Genomic DNA, 19,280 nt, shown 5'->3' with positions numbered 1-19,280 from the left:
GGTTTCGCGGGGTGCGCGTTATATTTTTCCGAGGGTGGCTAAGCCTCGATCCGCGGGCGTAAATTCGATAATTGCCGCGCGTAAAGCGTCGCGATATTTTCCACGTTAGTCGACGTCGGTTCGCGACGCATTTCGTTAATTATAATTATCTAATTAGACCATCTTCGCAGCCTGCCACCCCCACCTGGAATCGTAGATGATAAAGCCAATTAAAAAATTTTAATTTTCAAGTGCTGGAAAATGTAATGAAATTCTTCGCCTGTGCGCGTCTTTTTTCCTCCTACTTTTCTCCTCCTCGCGTCGTTGCTTGCTTCCTTTTTCCACGTTGCTTCTCTCTTTCTCCCATTTTTTTTCTGTTGCTGAAATGCACTCTGCACATTCTACTATAATTAAATTTAATCTTACCTCTGAAACGTTTCCGTTATTCGCACGCCCGCGAATTCATATAACCGTCTGGGCCCAGTGGATTTTATTGTTAATTTCGTGCCCGATGCGACTATTGGAATCTTTAGTTGGGTGTCACTCATGCCCTTCGTATTCGCGTGAGTTGACTATACAATTCTTTTCCTTAGAATGAAAGAGGAATTTTAGACGATTTTAGACTGAAAAATAGTAAAAGGATTTCTTTTGTATAAAGGAACAGCCTCACCACCCCAGGGTTAACACCCTGTGCAGGCACATCGACCTGAAAGCAGCGTGTTGATGTTCCACGGCGCCTAATGTTCATATTTCACGTCCGAATTGATATTCCGCAAACAAGTGCTCGGATAAGACTGCATTTCACGAATAACCCTCCCAGAGGCCTAACAGGCCTTTCCGACTCGCGTGATGCGTCGACTCCTATAAATCCTTTCATGACACCTTCCCTTTCCCTTTCCCTTTCCCTTTCCCTTCTCCCTGTGTCCTTTCTGCCATCTTCCTCCCCCCCCCCCTCTCTCTCTCTGTCTCACTTTCTGTGCCGTTTTCACCCTGTCCCGGTTGTTTCTGTCCGTCGCTGCCAACCCTCCACGAAGCGACCGCCACGGCGTTTCCTCATTGTGGTACCAAGCGGCATAACTCAAACTGTCCTCGTGGAAGCGAGCGAGGCTTGGATTTAGCGCGAGATCTTATCGCTGGGACAATAGCGCCACTGGCTGGCTCGCCAGAGCTGAAATACTTATCGTCCACGCTCGCCTCGCGGCTTGGAAATTTATAAGACGTCCGCGGGACCAGCCGTGCTCAATGTTGGAGAGGGTGGGCAGGGAGCTGTCTTTGCCATCGCGACACGCCGTGCCAGGTATTACGAGAACTTCGATTCCGTCGCTGAGGCATAAACCATCCCCGACTATAGCGTTTTCAGTGTTGCAACCGGACGCGGTGCTCGTGGAATGTTAACGCTTCGTTCTATCGGAACGGATCGCGATAAAGAACACGGGTGTGAGTTCTTTTTTGAATGCCCCGACGGGGCTGTGTTAAGGGGGGGGTTGCGCAACCGACGCAGAATTCACCAGCTTTTGTCGAAGTTCGATGTAAGGAGGGATCTTTCTGGATATCCTGGCTGTGTTGTAAGATGATTCTACTCAGAGAGAGAGAGAGAGAGAGAGAGAGAGAGAGAGAGTGAGAGAGAGCGATTTGCCACATCATATTATAAAATTTATATTATAAATGTCAGAAGCGTATTAAAAATGTCAGAATATATCACCATTTGATCAACCTTTGAGATTCAAACACATAATTTATTTGATTTTGACCTTCATTCTCCCACTATCCTACTGTTATCACACTTCTAGTCCTGTAGAGGACTTGGTCACGAATTCGAACCCTCAATACCGCCCTCCTGTTAATTCACAATTGAAATAATTATTCAATAGCACGAGAGTTGCCACTTTTGACTTCTCTCGAGGTAGTTGGACTGATGTCTGAAATCCTGTTATATTGAGCTGTCTAGAAAGTCCATGTCGATTTTTGGTAGGTGGTACATGTCTGAATATATCCGAATGGTTGAAAACAAATAACATGAATATATTTTTTAAAAGGTGAAAATGTTGTGGAACAGAACGGTACCTATGTAATTTAATAAATTCAATATATATCAAAATCCAAACGTGCCTTTGAATTTCTTTTAAAAATTGGCACGAACTTTCTGGACAACCCAATACACGTATACATACTCATATACATTTTCGCAGCTGTTTAACCGTGCATGCCAGAAACAGAGATTTATTCCAAATCTCCACGAGCGACTAGTTCGCGCGCGTCGCACGTGAACAGCTGAGACAAGAATTGGTCGTGGGTCGCTTTTTGCTTCGACTAGTGAAGGTTTTACACTTTGTCGTTTTACACACAAAGTCCTGTGTTCATTTACTCAGCGATATCCATCTTTCGCCCAGCAAGGATTCAAGTGCCTGCACGCTGGCCAAATCGTGATTTCCCGTTTCCAGCGTTTCGAGGGGGAAAGCGCGCCCTCGACAACGTTTGGCGTATCGACCCGCGAAAACGTGGAAAAAAAAAATACAATTCGGCCGACTGCGAATTTCAACCAGAGATTCCGCGCGCGCGCGCGGACCTTTTGCAAATATGTTGGTGAATTTCGCGCACGCTTCGGGCCGCCGGGATTCCCAGGGATAATTTAATAAATGGATGAAGCTATTTTTCCTGCACGTTGCCAGCAGCTCTCTGTAAATGGTATTTTTCGCGAATTAGAATTGTACGGAAACGGATACGAGACCACAAACTACGCGTAGGCTGCTTCGTTGAATTTATAGTTAGAAATTTTCACTGTGTGTCTCGTTTTAATTAACTTAGTAGTGGCGCATTACATCTTCATGGAGCTCGAGACAAAATGGAATTTGAAGACCTATTTAAAAGAGTTACGTCTCGTTCCTCTTGACGTATCCAAGTATTTTTATATTTGATTACATCCGAAAACTTGTAAAACTGATAGAGTGTATAATGCTTAATATAGTTTCCATTTCCAATATATTATGAAATTAAATATCTTTATATTGCTTGGCAATTCATGTCTCTAAATAAAATTTACAAATCCTGTACTGCCCAGAATAATGAAAGGACTATGTAAATTATTTCAGAAGAATGGAAAAAATGCAAGAATTAAAAATGCCTTGTAAATTAAATTCATCCAGTGTATAATCTGAGTACTCATCTTATCAATGCTAAATTCATTCAATATATAATTTCAATACTCATCTAATAAAAGAATGGAGAAATTGCAAAAATTAAAAATGCCTTGTGCATTAAATTCATCCAATATTTAATCTGAATACTCAACTTATAAAAGCTTCCAAAATATTAAATACCTCTCTGAAAAACAAGCTGACTCGAGCACGTCCTTTAATTATTTTCAGAAGTGTAATTGAGCCTCTTGAAAAATATTCTCTGGGCACATTTAACAATTACCAAGAGGATTCGTGACAGGAATATTATTCATAGAGTACAGAATAATTCTAAAATGTGAAATGTGCAACGCTGATATAATGATCCCTACCTCTACGCGATCTTCAAAAAATAGGAACACCTATTGTTCACCGCGAGCAACGAAGAGCGAAATCTACTCTGCGAAAGTTGAAGCATCAATTAAATGGCGGAGAAATTATTTTAATATCTCCATTTGTTATCAAGGTCTGCGCAGTCCACGTCGAAGATTGTAGTTAGCCAGACTGCTTTGAAGTGATCTCAGAAAATTCCTGAAGCAAGGGATGATGTTTAATCGATGAGCAAAACAGGGCTACTTCCAGCCGCGGAGCGTCGTCGTGCCGTTAACGATGGAAGTAACGTTGCACGACGTGCGTGCGCGAGCCTAATAAATAGTAATTAGCGGCGTGGTAATTAATATAGAGGAGAGACCGCGCGAGCGCGATCGCTAAGCGACAAAACCTCGCCTACACTCGCGCCCAACTTCTTTAGCAGCTGCATTAATTTACAGCTGGCAAGCAACGGTCACGTGACCTGAAACTTTTGCTTGCATGAATTTTTTTCTAAACGCTTTTTTGAAATTAGAAAGAATAACTTTATGACTGTGTCACGGTTGCGGGACCTCTTTAGCAGCTGCACTCATTACAGCTGGCAACCAGTAATCACGTGACTCCAAAGTTTCGCAGGTATTATTTTTTGTCTATATCTCCGTCAAAAGTTAGAAAGCATGGTTTTGTTGTAGGACAGTGTCGTGGTTGCTCGATCTCATTGGTAGTTGTATTAATTAATAACCAGCAATCACGAGATTTGAATACGTACCTATTCATTTTTTATACATTTATATTTAACAATTGCATCTACTATTTCTGCGATTTGAGTAACCTATCCATAACTTCAACAAAATCATAAATAAACAGATATTGAGTTCAATATTACTTATAACTGACAACAATTAAGAACGTCATAAATGTACCAATGGCAAGTGCTACACTTATAATATTCCAACGAAACTCCAATGAAACTTAATAAAACAAGTGGTATTAATTATATAATATTTACCTCCAATTGGTCGCAATAAAGAATCAAGTATGAAAGGGCGATCGTTTAATGCAATCTACACGAGTACGTCCCTCCAGTCTGCAGCCGTCTTTGGTCTCACCGCGAGCATAAATATCATCAAATCCAGCAACCGCAGTTATTAGCTTCCGCGACTGGCGCACCCACGCACTACATTATTTCAACCGGTCTTTCGCGAGCTCCCCGCCCCCTCATCTCGGCGTTTCAAAGGGCACCCTTAATCGTTTCGAGTTCCTAACGGGAGTTTCTCTGTGCGTGAGTGCCTTTGCGTTCTGGAAGGACGAATTCGATCCGGCGAGTTGTTTACCCACGCGGGAGCGGAAAGCCGACGAATGTTTGCCTTCTTCTAGCCCCCGATGGAAGTTTGCTCCTAATGCCCGGCCGCTGGTAACAAAGTGGACAAAAATTTGATTAAGACAATCGTCGAGACACCTCAGGACGTTGACCTCTCTCCACTTTCTATGCATTGCAATGCACGTGAAGTTATTTTAAGGGGCTACACCATTCATTACCCATCCGACTTTTCAGCCTTATTTAGAAGTTTTTAATGAAGTAATAACAAGATTTTATGTACATCGAAGTATTGTATAAGTTTTCAACTTGTGTAACCTCTTTTTTCAACAACAATTATTTAACCCAACTAAAGTTATATCGAAAGCGAAATAACTTGGGGCACGCGTAGAATATTCTTTTACGTCCAAAAAAAAGTTCAAGATCAAGAAGGTTAAATTCCTTCCCTCCCTCTTTCTCTATTCTTCTTGCTCACCTACGAACAAGTTTCTGAGTAATTTTATCATGCGAAAGTTACGAAATCGCGGCAGTACTAGCACGATTTTAGAAAAACTTTAGGAGAACTCGATGGACCTTATTGATTTAAAATAGTTTTAATTTTTGATAGCTTCGAAGTCGTGAAAGCTTTCGAGCGTTATAGTTTCCGGAGAGTCTTCGGTGTGTTGAAAGTATCCAACGTTGAAAGATCAAGTTTGCTGTAATTAATTTCTAAGCAGAGGAAGTAGATCTTCTTGCACGTTTTCAAGAATATTAACCCCTAGACTTTCGTTGAATTTTATTCTACGTAAAGTAGTTTGCAACGGAGTTTGTAACGAAACTCAACGGAATAAATTATATGTTGAGAGTAATCTTTTGCTGATATTAATATTCGTGTGGTTATTAATTGAACGGATAAGTCGATATCCTTTATTTGAAAAAATCAAAAAGGGTGTAAATTCTTATGAGCCTTATGAATAAGTAAAGAACATGAATACCTACTTAATTTATCCTCTAAAATTATAATGCATAATTTAGCTTGATCGAACGAATATAAAGCACCACATAGAGTCAATCATTGATTTTTCCCATTTATCTAAAGTTATCCAAGCAAAAGAAATTTCCTTTCCAGATGGGAATACTTCTTTCAACGTTAGCGGAAACCGCTATTTTATCTGAATTCGCGCGCTACTTTTAGTCGAGCGGTCATACAAGTTAAATCCAAGTTCATAATTACTGCAACGAGGACCGCTTGATGAGAACGAAGAGGAAACGTTAGAGAGGACTTCAAAGATAGACGAAGAGGCGCGACGTCTTGATAAACTCCACAACTACTTCAACTCGACGTCGAAGTTAGAAGACATCCTTAAGCGACAACGCGTTATTTACAGTAATGCTTCGTATAATGCCCACGGAACAAGATCGCATCAGGACATTTGGCGAGGGTGGTAGCATTCCAGGAATTGACCATTATCATCTATCTCCAGCTCGCTCGCGTCTGACAGAGAGGGGCAAAATCCTTATCTAGGTATAAATTTCGTATAACGAATGGAGGATAAACAACCATTCATTCGTAACAATGCCATCCAATTCCCCTCTCGTTTCTTTGCATTTACATACTGTAAGTGGACAGAAGTTATTACTCAAAAATGTTTACATTACATATTCGTTATATTATTTGTAATGGTTTAAGAGTTAGTTTGATCATTTCTATGTATACGAAAATGATGTGACGTTAATTAGAGGTCGATATCGAAAGTGTAAGAGCAATTTTGAGCTTTAAAAGTAGGGGCGCACATCAGCGTATCGGAAACTTTAAATGCGTTTTTCTTGAAACAGTATTTTCAAAATCGGTGGGCACTTTAACCTCGCCAAATTTCAATCAATCGACTTGGATCTCTTTTTTATGCAATATTTATATAAATATGCAATTAATTTTATGTAATTCATTACATGTTGCACAGTTTTTTAAACTGAAGCAAGATAATATTCCGTATTAAGTGAGATTTAAACTCGTCAGAACCTGTTTGTATTTGTGTTTGAACATACCGCATAAACATTCATCTAGATTTTCAACTTAACTTATTGTTTAGAAAACATAGTCCGCAATCCAATGATATCGCACTTATAATAATAAACTGAAGAATACAAAGACTTTTATATTTTGTCACTTCAAAGCGGGAATAACCGCCTACCACCGCGTACCACGACGGGAGTTCCCAGCGACCACGCGTGCACTCTTTCCCAACGAACGGAAGAAAAATGGCGTAGGACGCCAGGACGCGGAACGACCGGGGCAAAAACTCGGTAATTCCGCGAGGGCGCTTCTCTATTTTCCCAAATAAAACTCTGCCGAAGACGCGCCAGCGGCGGAGCTTCGCTCGCTCGGCTGTAACCGCGCGACGCCCGCCGTTCCCGAAGGTGCAACAATAATTATTTCTAATTTCCGGTTATGCAAAAATACGTAAAGCTTAAGCACCCCGGATAATAATATCCGTTTCTCCGTAGACGCTCTCGGGGGTGCGGTGAATTTCGTTCCGCGGAACGCTTGCCCGACCGCAAAGCATAGGCCACGGGGTAATTTGCGTGGAACGACGTCGGTAAGACGGAAAATACCGCCGTTTCTCTCCTTGGAGGCGAATCGCCCCCACGATTTGAATTTTCGCGACGATCCCGCGTTATACTCGTCGCGCCTAGGCGTTTGCAGCGTTCGATAAGATGGGAAACCGCTGGGGATTGTCGTTGACAGGTCTGATACACTTGTCTAGGGGGTTTGGAGAACATCGATTCGCAACATTGACTGATAGCTTGCGACACGTGGAATTAATTCTAGTAGGAATCGGGACAGATTGTGCAGGATCTGATAGAATGTTCTATTTGGGAGACTTCTGTGCCCACTTGGAAGATTTTCAAAATTTGTTTTCTTTCACAGCATTGCATAAATGAACTCTAACGCCTAAAGACGCTACGTGCACCATCGCTGATAAGTAAGGATTATAAGTAAGGATTATATTTCTGGCCAGTACAGCAATAAATAAAACAAATGTTTAAAGGTATCTAACAATGATCATAACAATATATTAGATAATTAAAATTCCGTTCTTCAATTTGAATTTCGTTAAAATCGAATCGGACGATTCCATGCCGAGTTACATGGTACAATGAGGGTAAAATTTAATAATTATATATTTAAAAAGACAATTATTTAACAGTATCTAACAATGACAGTAACTACCTATTAGATAGTAGAAACTCCACCCTTTAATTTGAATTTTGTTAGAATTCCAGACTTCCCTATTTTATAGACAATTATAAGAGAGTGACAGACGTAGTGACCTATATACATACAGCGTCCTTGCAAGGCCGTCCAATTCTGAGAAATACTAGTAAACATTGTAGTATTTCCTGAATGGCCCACCCCTCTAAATTCCTTGACATAATAGTAAACATTGTAGTACTTCCTGGTTAGGATACCCCTCAAAGCTGTTTAAAAGAGAAACATTTATATCTACTTTTCCTGACGATCGATTTTTATGTAATTTGGTATACAGGGGTTTTTGAGGTCGCTGATTCCAAATCTGAATTCAGAATTTAGAAATTCTAAATGGCGGATCCAATGTAACGGGACAAAATGCGAAAAGTGAAATTATTATACAGTAATAATTTATGATGTATATTATTTATTCATTAAAAGTGGTAAGTGACCATATATTTATGGACGGGGGTTTGCATACAACATCTTATAACCAGTTCCCTTATCATTTATAAAGTTGTCAACGTATGGCCACGTTTCAATTGTAACGATTAAACGCGATTCAGCCAGCACTGACTATCGAGCTGAACGCAGTAAAAGGCGACGTGCTTCACGAGCGTAAACGCCAGGCAAGTTGTATCGTTTTTGTTGCCCCTGAAAAGTGCTCGCTGACATCCGATACACGCGCATCGCCCATGAAAATGATCCCCGCGTTATTTGTCGCATGCGGCTGCCAGTCGAACATGGCAGACTTAAAAGCAGTAAAATTTACCCCATGCGTATAATTTGATATACACCGCGCGAACCTGATTACGCGACGGAAACGCCAGAGGGGAGAGACGAAGCGTCGTTCGATGGGGTGACCAGAGGGCACAAGTGGCAACAAATCGGTAGGAGGTCATCGACGGGGGGAAATGGCTGCTTTATTGTCCACGGAAGAATTGTCACTGGCATATATCCCGCGCCTGTCTGTTAGTTACTTCCTCGTAATGCACGGTAATATACCCGAAAACCATGGCGGCTCGCTCGATTTTTCGCCCATCACCATCACGTCGCCTGTTGACGCTTTGGCGACGGACTTAACGCGCCGTGATATGATACTCTCGGACGCGGAGATGGACGAGGAGAGACGAACGATTCGATGGTGTAAATGGTACACATTTACATCTGCGACTTCTCCGATAAAACACTATCACCATACGTCCCACCGCCACATGTATAAAAGCCCGCAAATCCAATTGAATTGTAATCAACATAACCCCACGAAGAATATTTTTCTTAGACAACGTACTCCTATTTAGTATGATGCAGGATCGCTTATATTTAAGTTTAGCACGCGAACCAGTAAGCGATCTAACGTTTACGAGCAACTGGGAAAGTGTTTTGCTGTTTGTTTTCATTGAGGGACATAAAAATTGGAACAAGGTCGGCAATGAAGGTATTGATTTTTCACGGATGGAAAGAATCGCCGCATTCAATGAACCTTCGCGCTCCGTTAAAGCGATACGGCTTATCGAGAATGCATTACTATAAATTCGCGTGTAAACATAGCGAGCCATGCACCGAGCAACGATACAGCAACGAAACGCCGCCCGTAAAATTCGAGTGATCCTAGGAAAATACAGAGCCACCCAATCGTTTCGTACTGCTTTACAGAGCGACCGGAAGTAATCGCATTGAATAAAACACCGTTCGGCTATAAAATAGAATTCATATACTCCTGGCGGTGCAGTTTCAAGCATTGCTGTCTGTTGTGATTTTTTCGACCATAAATCAAGACGAACAGGAAAAGTGAAATACGCTAAACGTGTACGTGCACCCTGGAAATCATGATAGGTATATGAGGAAAACGTGGAACGATGTTATTAAACCAAACAGTCGTCGGCCATAACGAATTCGTAATCTCGTTATTATACAGTTCTAGCCAACGTTAGTTCTGAATTTTAAATTAAACCAAAACTCTCAGAAGAATGGGCAGATGTTTGTGTAAAATTCCTGGCTGAGGAAACCGCGGCTCGCAAAACTGAGGGAAGAAGACATGGCAGAACGATGTTAAATGTTGTTGTTAAATATCTGTCTAAAATTGTTAAATCGTATACTTTCCGTTTTTATTAAATCTTCATCCATTGCATAAGCAACTTTAACAAGAGGAATTGAATTTGTGGGATGTACTGCAACAGAAATGGAAAGCAGTCAAAGCTGAAACTTCATAAACATTGATAACAAGATTGCCCTAAATGTGCGGTTCTATGTGTACTGCTAAGAGCGAGTACTTTAATGAATGCAAAGTAAATCATTTATCCAATTGTTCGAAAATCCTGTCAATTCATTCAAATATGATTACTACATTTCAATAAAAATGAATTTATCACAAAATAGCTTATTACTTGCATCGCTCCTCGAAAAAAATCACAAATACGATAGTGTATTAAAATTAATAACCGGTAGTATAGTATCCCCATCACTGTACGATGTACCTGGTGAGCTACCTTGCTTAGAGTCTTGTACCCTAACAAAATGCTTCAATGAGCGCCAACTTGACCATGCCAAGATAAACCCACGATCGACAAAAGCAGCATTGATCCCCGAAATCTCGCAATCCAGGCGAATCGACGTCGAAAATCATCTGTACCACGTTCGCCTCGAAGATCAGGCCAGGACAGGTGTCGATGGTGATTCAACTCCACCCCGTCAGTCGCCTCATTCCCGTGTCGTGATCCTAAAACGCGTTGTAACACGGCCGAACACTCGAAAATATCGTCTCCAGGCAGCTGCGATGATTAACGACCGTCAATAACCACGCTTGTTAATAGCGCGTCCCGATTATCGTAGAAGTGTTTATAGCATCGGCAAACGTGAATCGAACGCGGCAGTATGTAAATCGCTCGTATAACACGGAATACACGCGGAGCTACACGTAACGCAAGGCGCAAGCGCGGCCTGATCCGCGCCCCAAAATGTTCCTGGGGCTGCGCCGTTACGAACGGTACAAACGATGTTTAGTCACCGGGCAATATACTAATGGTATGTACATAGAAATATAGAGAAACGAATACACACTGAGTATATTTACAATGAATTAACGGGGGCGTTAATGCAAAATCCCCCGGTCTACTTCGCCATTAGTTTAAACAGATTTCCAACGCTCACGACCTCTCGCATCTACATAACCGGGCTACGAGGCAAAATTAAACACTCCTTGGCTAAAAACCGAACCGCAACGACTCGGTCCACTGGAACCAAACGAGTAACGGATCTTCTATCTGTCCTAACTGTAGAACCAAACAGAGATACTACGAGAGTCATTCAAATGTAAACCGTAACGTTTTTAGACAGCTTTATTGAGGATGGATACAAATTTTCTACGTAGTTTCCTTCAACAGAAATACATATTCTCCATCAGATAGAAAGCTTTCCGATCCCATCATAGAAAATAGAATTTACCTGCCCCAGTAGTCAATTACGCACGTACAGTTAAATTTGTGTATCACTTTGAAGAAGAAAGGGAGGCTTTTTTGGACCATATTGTGATCTGTAACGAACTATGGGTCTATCATGTAAGACATTTGTAATTACGTGAGGATGCAATCTTTAATTAACTTTAACAGATCTACACTGCGCGTTCTTACAATCTTCGCGACGTTCACTTTCTTGTGCAGTGTTTTTCATATTCTGTGTGTGGCGCGCCTTTTTCCGCCGTTAAGTAGGAAACGCGACCCCCACTCTCTCTTGAGGAAGACCTCAATGTAGCCGGCTTTACGAGGCCTGGTCCACGTCACGTCGACGAGGTGGTGAAAGTTGTTCGCTCTTGCCGAAGTTCGGTGATTCTCGTATGTAACTATAGACTAGTTCGATTTATGATGAGATCTTCAAAGATTTTTTTTCTTTCTACCCTCGTATGCCCAACTTTTGCAGTATTCTACCTCTTTCTACTATGTACTCATTGTCAGATTCGCTCCGTTGCATTCCTGCTTCAACGAATTAAATAGTAATCAGTTTTAATAAATTCTTTCCGCCCCTCCCTCCGAAGCGAGCCAGATTGCCCGACTTTCTTTCTCGGCTCGTCGGAAATTTTATCTTTCTGAAAGTTTCATAACTAACGGCTGCATCGGTAATGTATCTTCAGGGTTTCAATAAAGCACGAAGGGCTGCGAAAATAATGAGGGACGCCGCCCACGCGTGCACTTCGTCAGCCGTTCCCTAATTAATTCTGAGCAATCGCGCAGAAGTTTAATCCGATGCGTCAGCGATCGTCACGTGGGGATACATTGGAAGGGTTGCTGTTCGCTGTGAAGCGTTTCTATACTCTGTGCTTCTTGGTTCAATTCGAACTATCGCTACTTATCGCAACCGTACACGCGTTCACGGCGAGTTAATACTCGAAGACAACCTTAGGGAATTATTAAAATGGAAAATATCAAGTTTAACCCTTTGACGAGTACGGACGCATCGATGGGTTCAAAGATATTCAAGCCAAACAGTTTGTGTATTAAGGTATGCAGTAAAATATATACAAGAAATAAAATATTGTTTACGTTATGGAACAAAACTTACTCATAAACCGTGTGCATTTTTCAAAAATGCTCACACGTTAAAGGGCAAAATTTAAATGCGTAAAAACGTAATCTCTGAAGTATATCGTGCAAAATTTGTGCGGGGAAAATATTCAACAATGGCGTCGAGGTTAAAATACCTAAACCTGTCTTCTTGAGATGTCTGACCATATACACACCTTAACTACTCGCTGGTTTCTACTAGCACAGAAAAAAATAGAACGTAAAATTCCTGTCAGGAATTTGTTGAACCTATTCTCGTAACAGCCCCCGAATACCTAAAAAGTAGTCCACGGATACGTCATGTTTCCAAAAAATCGGCTATTGAAAAACCCTGTAGGGAAGTAGTTAATCTCAAGTTTACACGGTGCGTTCAAGTTCGGTTGAGTTGGAGTGCCTGGAAAGTCGCGGAAAATTCCGAATGGTGGTCGAATAGTGAAAATAGAACTTACCCGAATACTTTTCCGTCTGCATCTGTTCAGTTGGCACGGCGAAGTTTCCCGTAGCGTTCGGCGGGCAACCATTTCGATTTTGCTGCGATCGCAGAGTGTGAGTCGCGTGGAGAGACGGGCCGCGCGGCGGCACTTCCGGTGGCGCTGGTTCCGGTGGTGAATCTCTACCCGTGTCTGCAAAGAAACATGCGGAAATTCGTACTGTCGCACTTGCTCGCAATAAAACGTCCGCATTCTATACGTGCACTTGTGCATCTGAAGCATTGAGACGGCTAGAATTCTACGTTTTTCTATGTAACTTGATTTCAATTCAATTCTGGATATTAATTGTACCTATGGATCTGTACGAGCTTGGATTATTCATTTTAATAAGTCTAATTTAACCTTTGACGCATTAACTGCCAACTACGAGATGTCTTGTAGTTCAAATTGATTGCAATTACACACGGGATAAGTTTATAGCCTTTTGAGTCACGAGTTATTGCAATAGAAGATCGTCAATTTTCTTTTCAAAATAACAAACTTAATATCACTTTTTATTATAAAAATAATAACCTAGATTGCACATCTGTATTAAATCTTGGCGTCCAAGGCAAAACGCTTTAAATATGCCTGGCAGTGAACGGGTTAAGCGATAGGAAAAGATTCCACGTCTTTAATTTAAGCTGTTTTCGCACTAATAGAACTCAATTTTAATCGAACGAGTGTCAACACTGTTTTAAATAAAATGGCAACCCAATAAAACTAATACTTGAATGTTTTAATGTAGATTTGTAAATGTGTTCCTATTAATATTCTAAAACAACCAGTCTCAATACTTCCTAGACACACGTTGTATAACAAGAATAATTTAAATATCGATACAATTATATTAAAGTCCATTCCGTCTCATTTACGTCTCCTTATTCGCGGCTGGGTCCACGTAATAGCGATAACCGCCCAGTGGAAATGCGAGAAATTAAACGGCATCAATAACTAACTATCTCCTAATTAGGTTTCATGCATGCGGATACCAAGGATATATTTCGCGCGGGACTGTGTTCGATTTCCTGGTGTGCACAAAAAAAGAGAGAGAGACATGGGTTATGTAGGGGAACCTTGCGATCCTGGTATTAACCGCATTATTATAATGTCGAGCTCATTATCCAAAAGTGCACATCAAAAGCTGCAATAGCTGAGGCACGCAAAATGCAAATGCGAGTGTGTTTCTATGCTGTGGATGCGACGTGCCTGAGTGTTTGCCTATGATGCCCGTAGCATGCATCTTCCTTTGTGTGAGGTGTTGGTGTCTCTAACGAGAAAATGGTGTAGCTGTAGACTCATCGACTGTAATAGTTACGCTTGGTCTGTTTTCATGAATTTAAAGTGACAAGAAAGTGACGAATAGTGTCGAATTTGTTACGAAACATATTTAATAACGTTGGTATGAATAGATGTGTGGGTATTGGTCAAAGAAACTACGCGTAGTAAATCTATTTACTGATTTGTTTCTCATGTACAATTGGCTTTGATAACAGAAACCTTATTGTATTTTTTGTACGATATAATGAACATTCCTACTTCGGGTTTACAATAAACAAATATTAATTCAGAGGAATGTTTGATCGTTAAATTAACTGAAATTAATATTTACATTTTATTAATATTATTAATGCGTTTGTACATGTGCACGATGCACGTTTCACGAAACTGAATAAACAGATTGTGCACGCAAATTAATAATGAAAGCCAATTTTTGCACTGGCGTGGGTTTAGGTTTCCCTGTTTTAAATATAAACACTTATTACGGCGTCAAAGCCGCAACGACAATTCTAAAAATTTTTCATTTCCGCCCACGCTGCGACGTTCCGGCCCTTAGGGCTTCGTGTTGCGGGCGTTCCGAAGTCAAGTTGCTTATAAAGTTATTCAAACTTGTAAGGAACTCTTCCCAGGGAATAATTAAAGTTACCTAAATATAAAGGGCACAAAGGAAGGGCTGCCAGGCATGCTGGAAGCAGCACAAATATTCGAGGCCGTACTCCATGAAAGCACCGCCGCGTTGCGCCCATAGCCTCGGAAAATAAACACTGTCGTTATTGTTTAGTCAAATTTATGCATTATGTGAACGAAGTGTAACACTTCAATTTCAATTATACGCAATTTATCGACAACGTTCCTGCTCTATGTATCGAATTACGTTTGATATTTGCAGTAACAGAAATTAAATTCGTTCTGAGAATTTCACGAATAAAATTGAACAGGTAGATCTGTTGTTCATAAATGAAACCAATAAATAAAATATATCTCTGATTAAACGACCAAAAGTGTTTAGATCATGGGCATTGGGTTGCCCAGAAAGTTCGTACCAATTTTTAAGAAAAATTCAAATGTGCCTTCTATCTGTACATTCTACACAATACTTGTATATTTTCCATAATTAATATATATATGGTATATGGATTATAACATTTTACCTACCAATCGACTTAGAAACAGTTTACAACTTAGAAGAGGATTTTGTACGATAGTGTGTATTAATCTAGGCTGACATTAAATTCTCCATACTGTTGCTGGGTATATTGAAAACCTCGTCTGTTCCCTTGAATTAAACGTTGTTATTAGACAACCAAAAACACAGTTAATAGGTTCCTCTAGGTAGATACTGGAATTAAAAAATCTACATAGCCTTTCGGCAAATAAAATGTTAAATAACATAGATATCATTTTGTTCCACAACCTTTCCACCTTTAAAAATGTATTTTATTTGTTCTCAAGCATTCCGATATATTCAGACCTGTACCAGCTACCAAAAATCGGCATGGATTTCCAGACAACCCGATACATTGCAGGGGTTGGATGCAGACACGACTATTCTAACTTAGCAAGGAGCTGTACGTCGCTGGTAGATAAATGCGTCTTCTAGTAGTCATTTGTTCAACTCGATTAACAAGTTTGGCGCGAATTATTCGCACTTGCTTGGCGCAATCTGTAGTTTATAAACGTAATCCATGTACCCTGTGCACAAGACAATCGTAACATGGTTGCGCGACAGAAAGTGCCTGTAACACGGGACGATCGTTGGGTGGATCGATAGTGTGTTAAATATATATGTATATTATATATAATTGAGGCAATACATAACCATTAGGGGCTGTTAATGTTACAGGGGACATTATTGTAAATCAAGGTTAACTGCAATACGATGGTTTATTACGCTCTCGCGAAGCTGTGCAACTTGGCTGCCGCAACTCCGCAGCTAGATAATGGAATTTTGGTCTTCGGCCATTTGGATTAAAATCTATTAACTCGGCGATCGCAACTTGCTCTCGTTTGCGTACACCTGTGCTTCATTGTGGGCGTAAAATTGTATTGCAGCGTCTATAGTACTGAATCATTGATATACAAACTGATTATTTTAAGTAATATTATAATATGAAGAAAGAGTTTATACATGGTTTCCGGAAATATTTAACTCTTTGCACTCGGATATCTATTCTGAGGAGACATCGTAAGTCCAGGCAAAGGATTAGTGATTACACAGGATAAACTTATGGGAGCGTAAAATTGGTAAAAGTGTATGATTCCTTGAAAGATTCAATTCAAATATCACAAAAAATAAAATTTATATATGGTACGTGTAGTATAGTAGATATATTTATAACAGATGTGAGCTTGTGTTACATGGAAAAAGAATCTGTGAATAGTCTACACCTTAAAAAAACGACAAACAGCACTTATATCAGAAAGTGAGATGTGGAAACAAGGAATTTTAATTTTTGACACAAATATGTTCCTCCATGTCTAAAGATTCATACAAGCTCAAGTATTATTACAGTAAATTACATGTTTTATAAATTACATTATGCAAAACGACATGATTCTTGTTTGCACATTCTGTAACGATATGGCTCCGAGTACAAAGGGTTAAAGTAAAAACATAGTATTGTAATATTCACATTTTGACCACAGTATTCTATACTTTCACTTTGGATATTTAAATAAAATTATGTACTAAATCCTTTTCTTTAAATTAAACGACAAAAGAAAAGACGCTATAAAAATACAGATACCTCTCTGTATCGTGTACACGATTCTTGAAGAATACAAAATGCACATCCATCGAGCGTTTATCATAATGAATTCCCAATGGCTGTAAGCGTGAGGCGCATTCGTTTCGAGCTTGTTCAGAAGCATACGCCTGGCAAGCACAACATCGAGAGCTACACAGCGCCACAGTCACACATAATTTACATACCTGTGAAGTAAATAGGCCTGGGCAGACCTGTGCGTCAAGGAATGTGCAAAGAGAGAAAAGTGCATTAGTGCGGCGAGGTTGGCTGTGCGCTTGTGTGAACTGAAACGTGCTGTTACGTTAAGCCGGCTTTCGCTAGGTGAACGGAACCAGACTAACGCGTGAACGACGGGTGATGAGCGTGGAGAAAAAAAAAAAGAAGGCGAAGAAGAAATAAAAGGTGGATAGAAAAGAAAAAGCGAATGACGTTGAATGGCACGGTGGCGCGTTAAACGGTAACGACGATGTAACGAGAGCGTGGCCTACATAGCGAAGAATCGTTCGTCTGTAATTAGACCGTTCAAACTCGCTTTCCACGGCGTCGACAGGTCGAAAACTTTGCTCATTAACGCGCGAGACTCGTTTCGTTTTTCATTAAAATTCCCTGACGTGATAATTGATACCGAAGCGCAATACGTTTGCGTCTGTTGCGGCGTTCAACGATGTCACCTTCGACGAATAACGCGGATTCGTGGTGTGACGCAACTGGCACCAACTTCCAGGTGGCAAATCGACGAGCGTTTCACGGGAGAGCTTAAATTTGGAGACGCGGAACCGATTTTCTGGTAATTCGATGATTGCCTGTTTTAATATACAGCAGACAGTGACGTGGGCACGAGAGACGAAGCGTTTAGGGGTCAACATCCTCTCCAGATTTAATCCATATAACTTTTTAACACGTTGGTCGCCACGTCACCCAGAAATGGGTGACGCGACTTTTCATTAAGGAACTAAAATATCCATTTCGAAGGTGAGACGGTAATGAAAACTAATCTGGTTAGAATTCGTGAATTTCGTGAGGTTACAAAATTAAATACTAGGACAAGTGTTGAATTATTTAATCTTCAAGAGTCTCGGGACAATATTTTTACTCTCTGGAAATTTTCACAAGTTTCAGTCTGAGAGCTACCGTGTTAACCCTTTCAAAAAAATATCAGCTTATAGGGGATGATGAGAAGAAACTTTTTTATATTTACAGTTCATTCATAAGATGCTTAGTTACGAAAATAAAAATTCAAAATTTAGAAGTTCGTTGCAAAGTTTGATTTTCAGGAAAAAGTCAATTAAGTTTCTAATTTTTATTTTTGAAAGTAAACGTCCTATGAATAAACTTTAAATATAAAAATGTTCCACATTATCGTTCTCTATAAGCGGATATTTTTTTTTAATTTACACCTTTTCTCCTTTTACAATTTCCAGCAATAATCGTCCCGCAGCCAACGCGTTAATAATCAATGCCACCTAACTACTAACAGCCCCACGGCTTCAAAAAGAAAATCAACGTTTAAAAGATGTTTAAAGCTACGGTAAAAACAAATGGGGGGAGAATTTGTGCTCTGATTGTTACGTTAAACCGAATACTCACAATCAGTGGGATACACTGAATAAAGCATAAATACTGGGAGCTCGTCAACGCGATTGCCGGGTTGGTTACGATTACGTTGAAAACGTACGAGGAGGATTGGTCGGGGGGTTGGAAATTACAGACGAACAAGGGACGAAGACCGTTCTGGTGCGAGCTGGGCTCGATATTTTCCGTAATAAGCGGTAATAATTGCTTAATTAAACCGGACCGTGAAATGCGCAATGCGTTTCTGTCAGCGGCAGCCGCGTCGATCCCGTATCTTGGACAACTTTACCGTCGAAATGTACATTCGTTGCAGTTATTGAACAATTTTCCGGCATTGTTCGAGTGTTGGGAACACCTGTAACGCTCAATTACAAAGTCGATATCGCGCGTCGACGACGAACGAGAAAAACGTCTGGCTGGCGTCGGTTCGCCCTTGTGAATCCGCGATGAGTTATTTTCACGGCTCTCTGCGTCCCGACGCCCCGTTTATTGCGAGTGACGCGAACGGATCCGACGTTACGTTTCCTTCGATTTGCCTGTTCCGCGGACGTGGACGTGCTGCTCGCGACAAATTAACGTTTGGATAAATTATTCATTCGGTGGAGCGCTGTCATTCGACATTTTGAGACGGAGCACAGCGAGACGA

The 19,280-nt window shown here is 40.6% G+C and overlaps 1 protein-coding gene across 4 annotated transcripts in view; it reads right to left on the bottom strand.

Annotated features, from left to right (window-relative positions):
* Nucleotides 1–19,280, bottom strand: part of LOC128887652 (teneurin-a) — a 766,007-nt gene that overhangs the window by 425,973 nt on the left and 320,754 nt on the right. For all 4 annotated transcript variants that reach the window (XM_054143776.1, XM_054143796.1, XM_054143805.1 and 1 more), the window contains exon 7: nt 13,014–13,187. In XM_054143776.1, the coding sequence (XP_053999751.1) occupies nt 13,014–13,187 (174 nt within the window). The remainder of the gene's footprint in view (nt 1–13,013; nt 13,188–19,280) is intronic.

The sequence above is a fragment of the Hylaeus anthracinus genome, unplaced genomic scaffold (genome assembly GCF_026225885.1).
Source record: "Hylaeus anthracinus isolate JK02 unplaced genomic scaffold, UHH_iyHylAnth1.0_haploid 0, whole genome shotgun sequence".
NCBI lineage: Eukaryota > Metazoa > Arthropoda > Insecta > Hymenoptera > Colletidae > Hylaeus > Hylaeus anthracinus.
The sequence above is the reverse complement of the archived record's forward strand: the minus strand, read 5'-3'. Positions and strand labels throughout refer to the sequence as shown.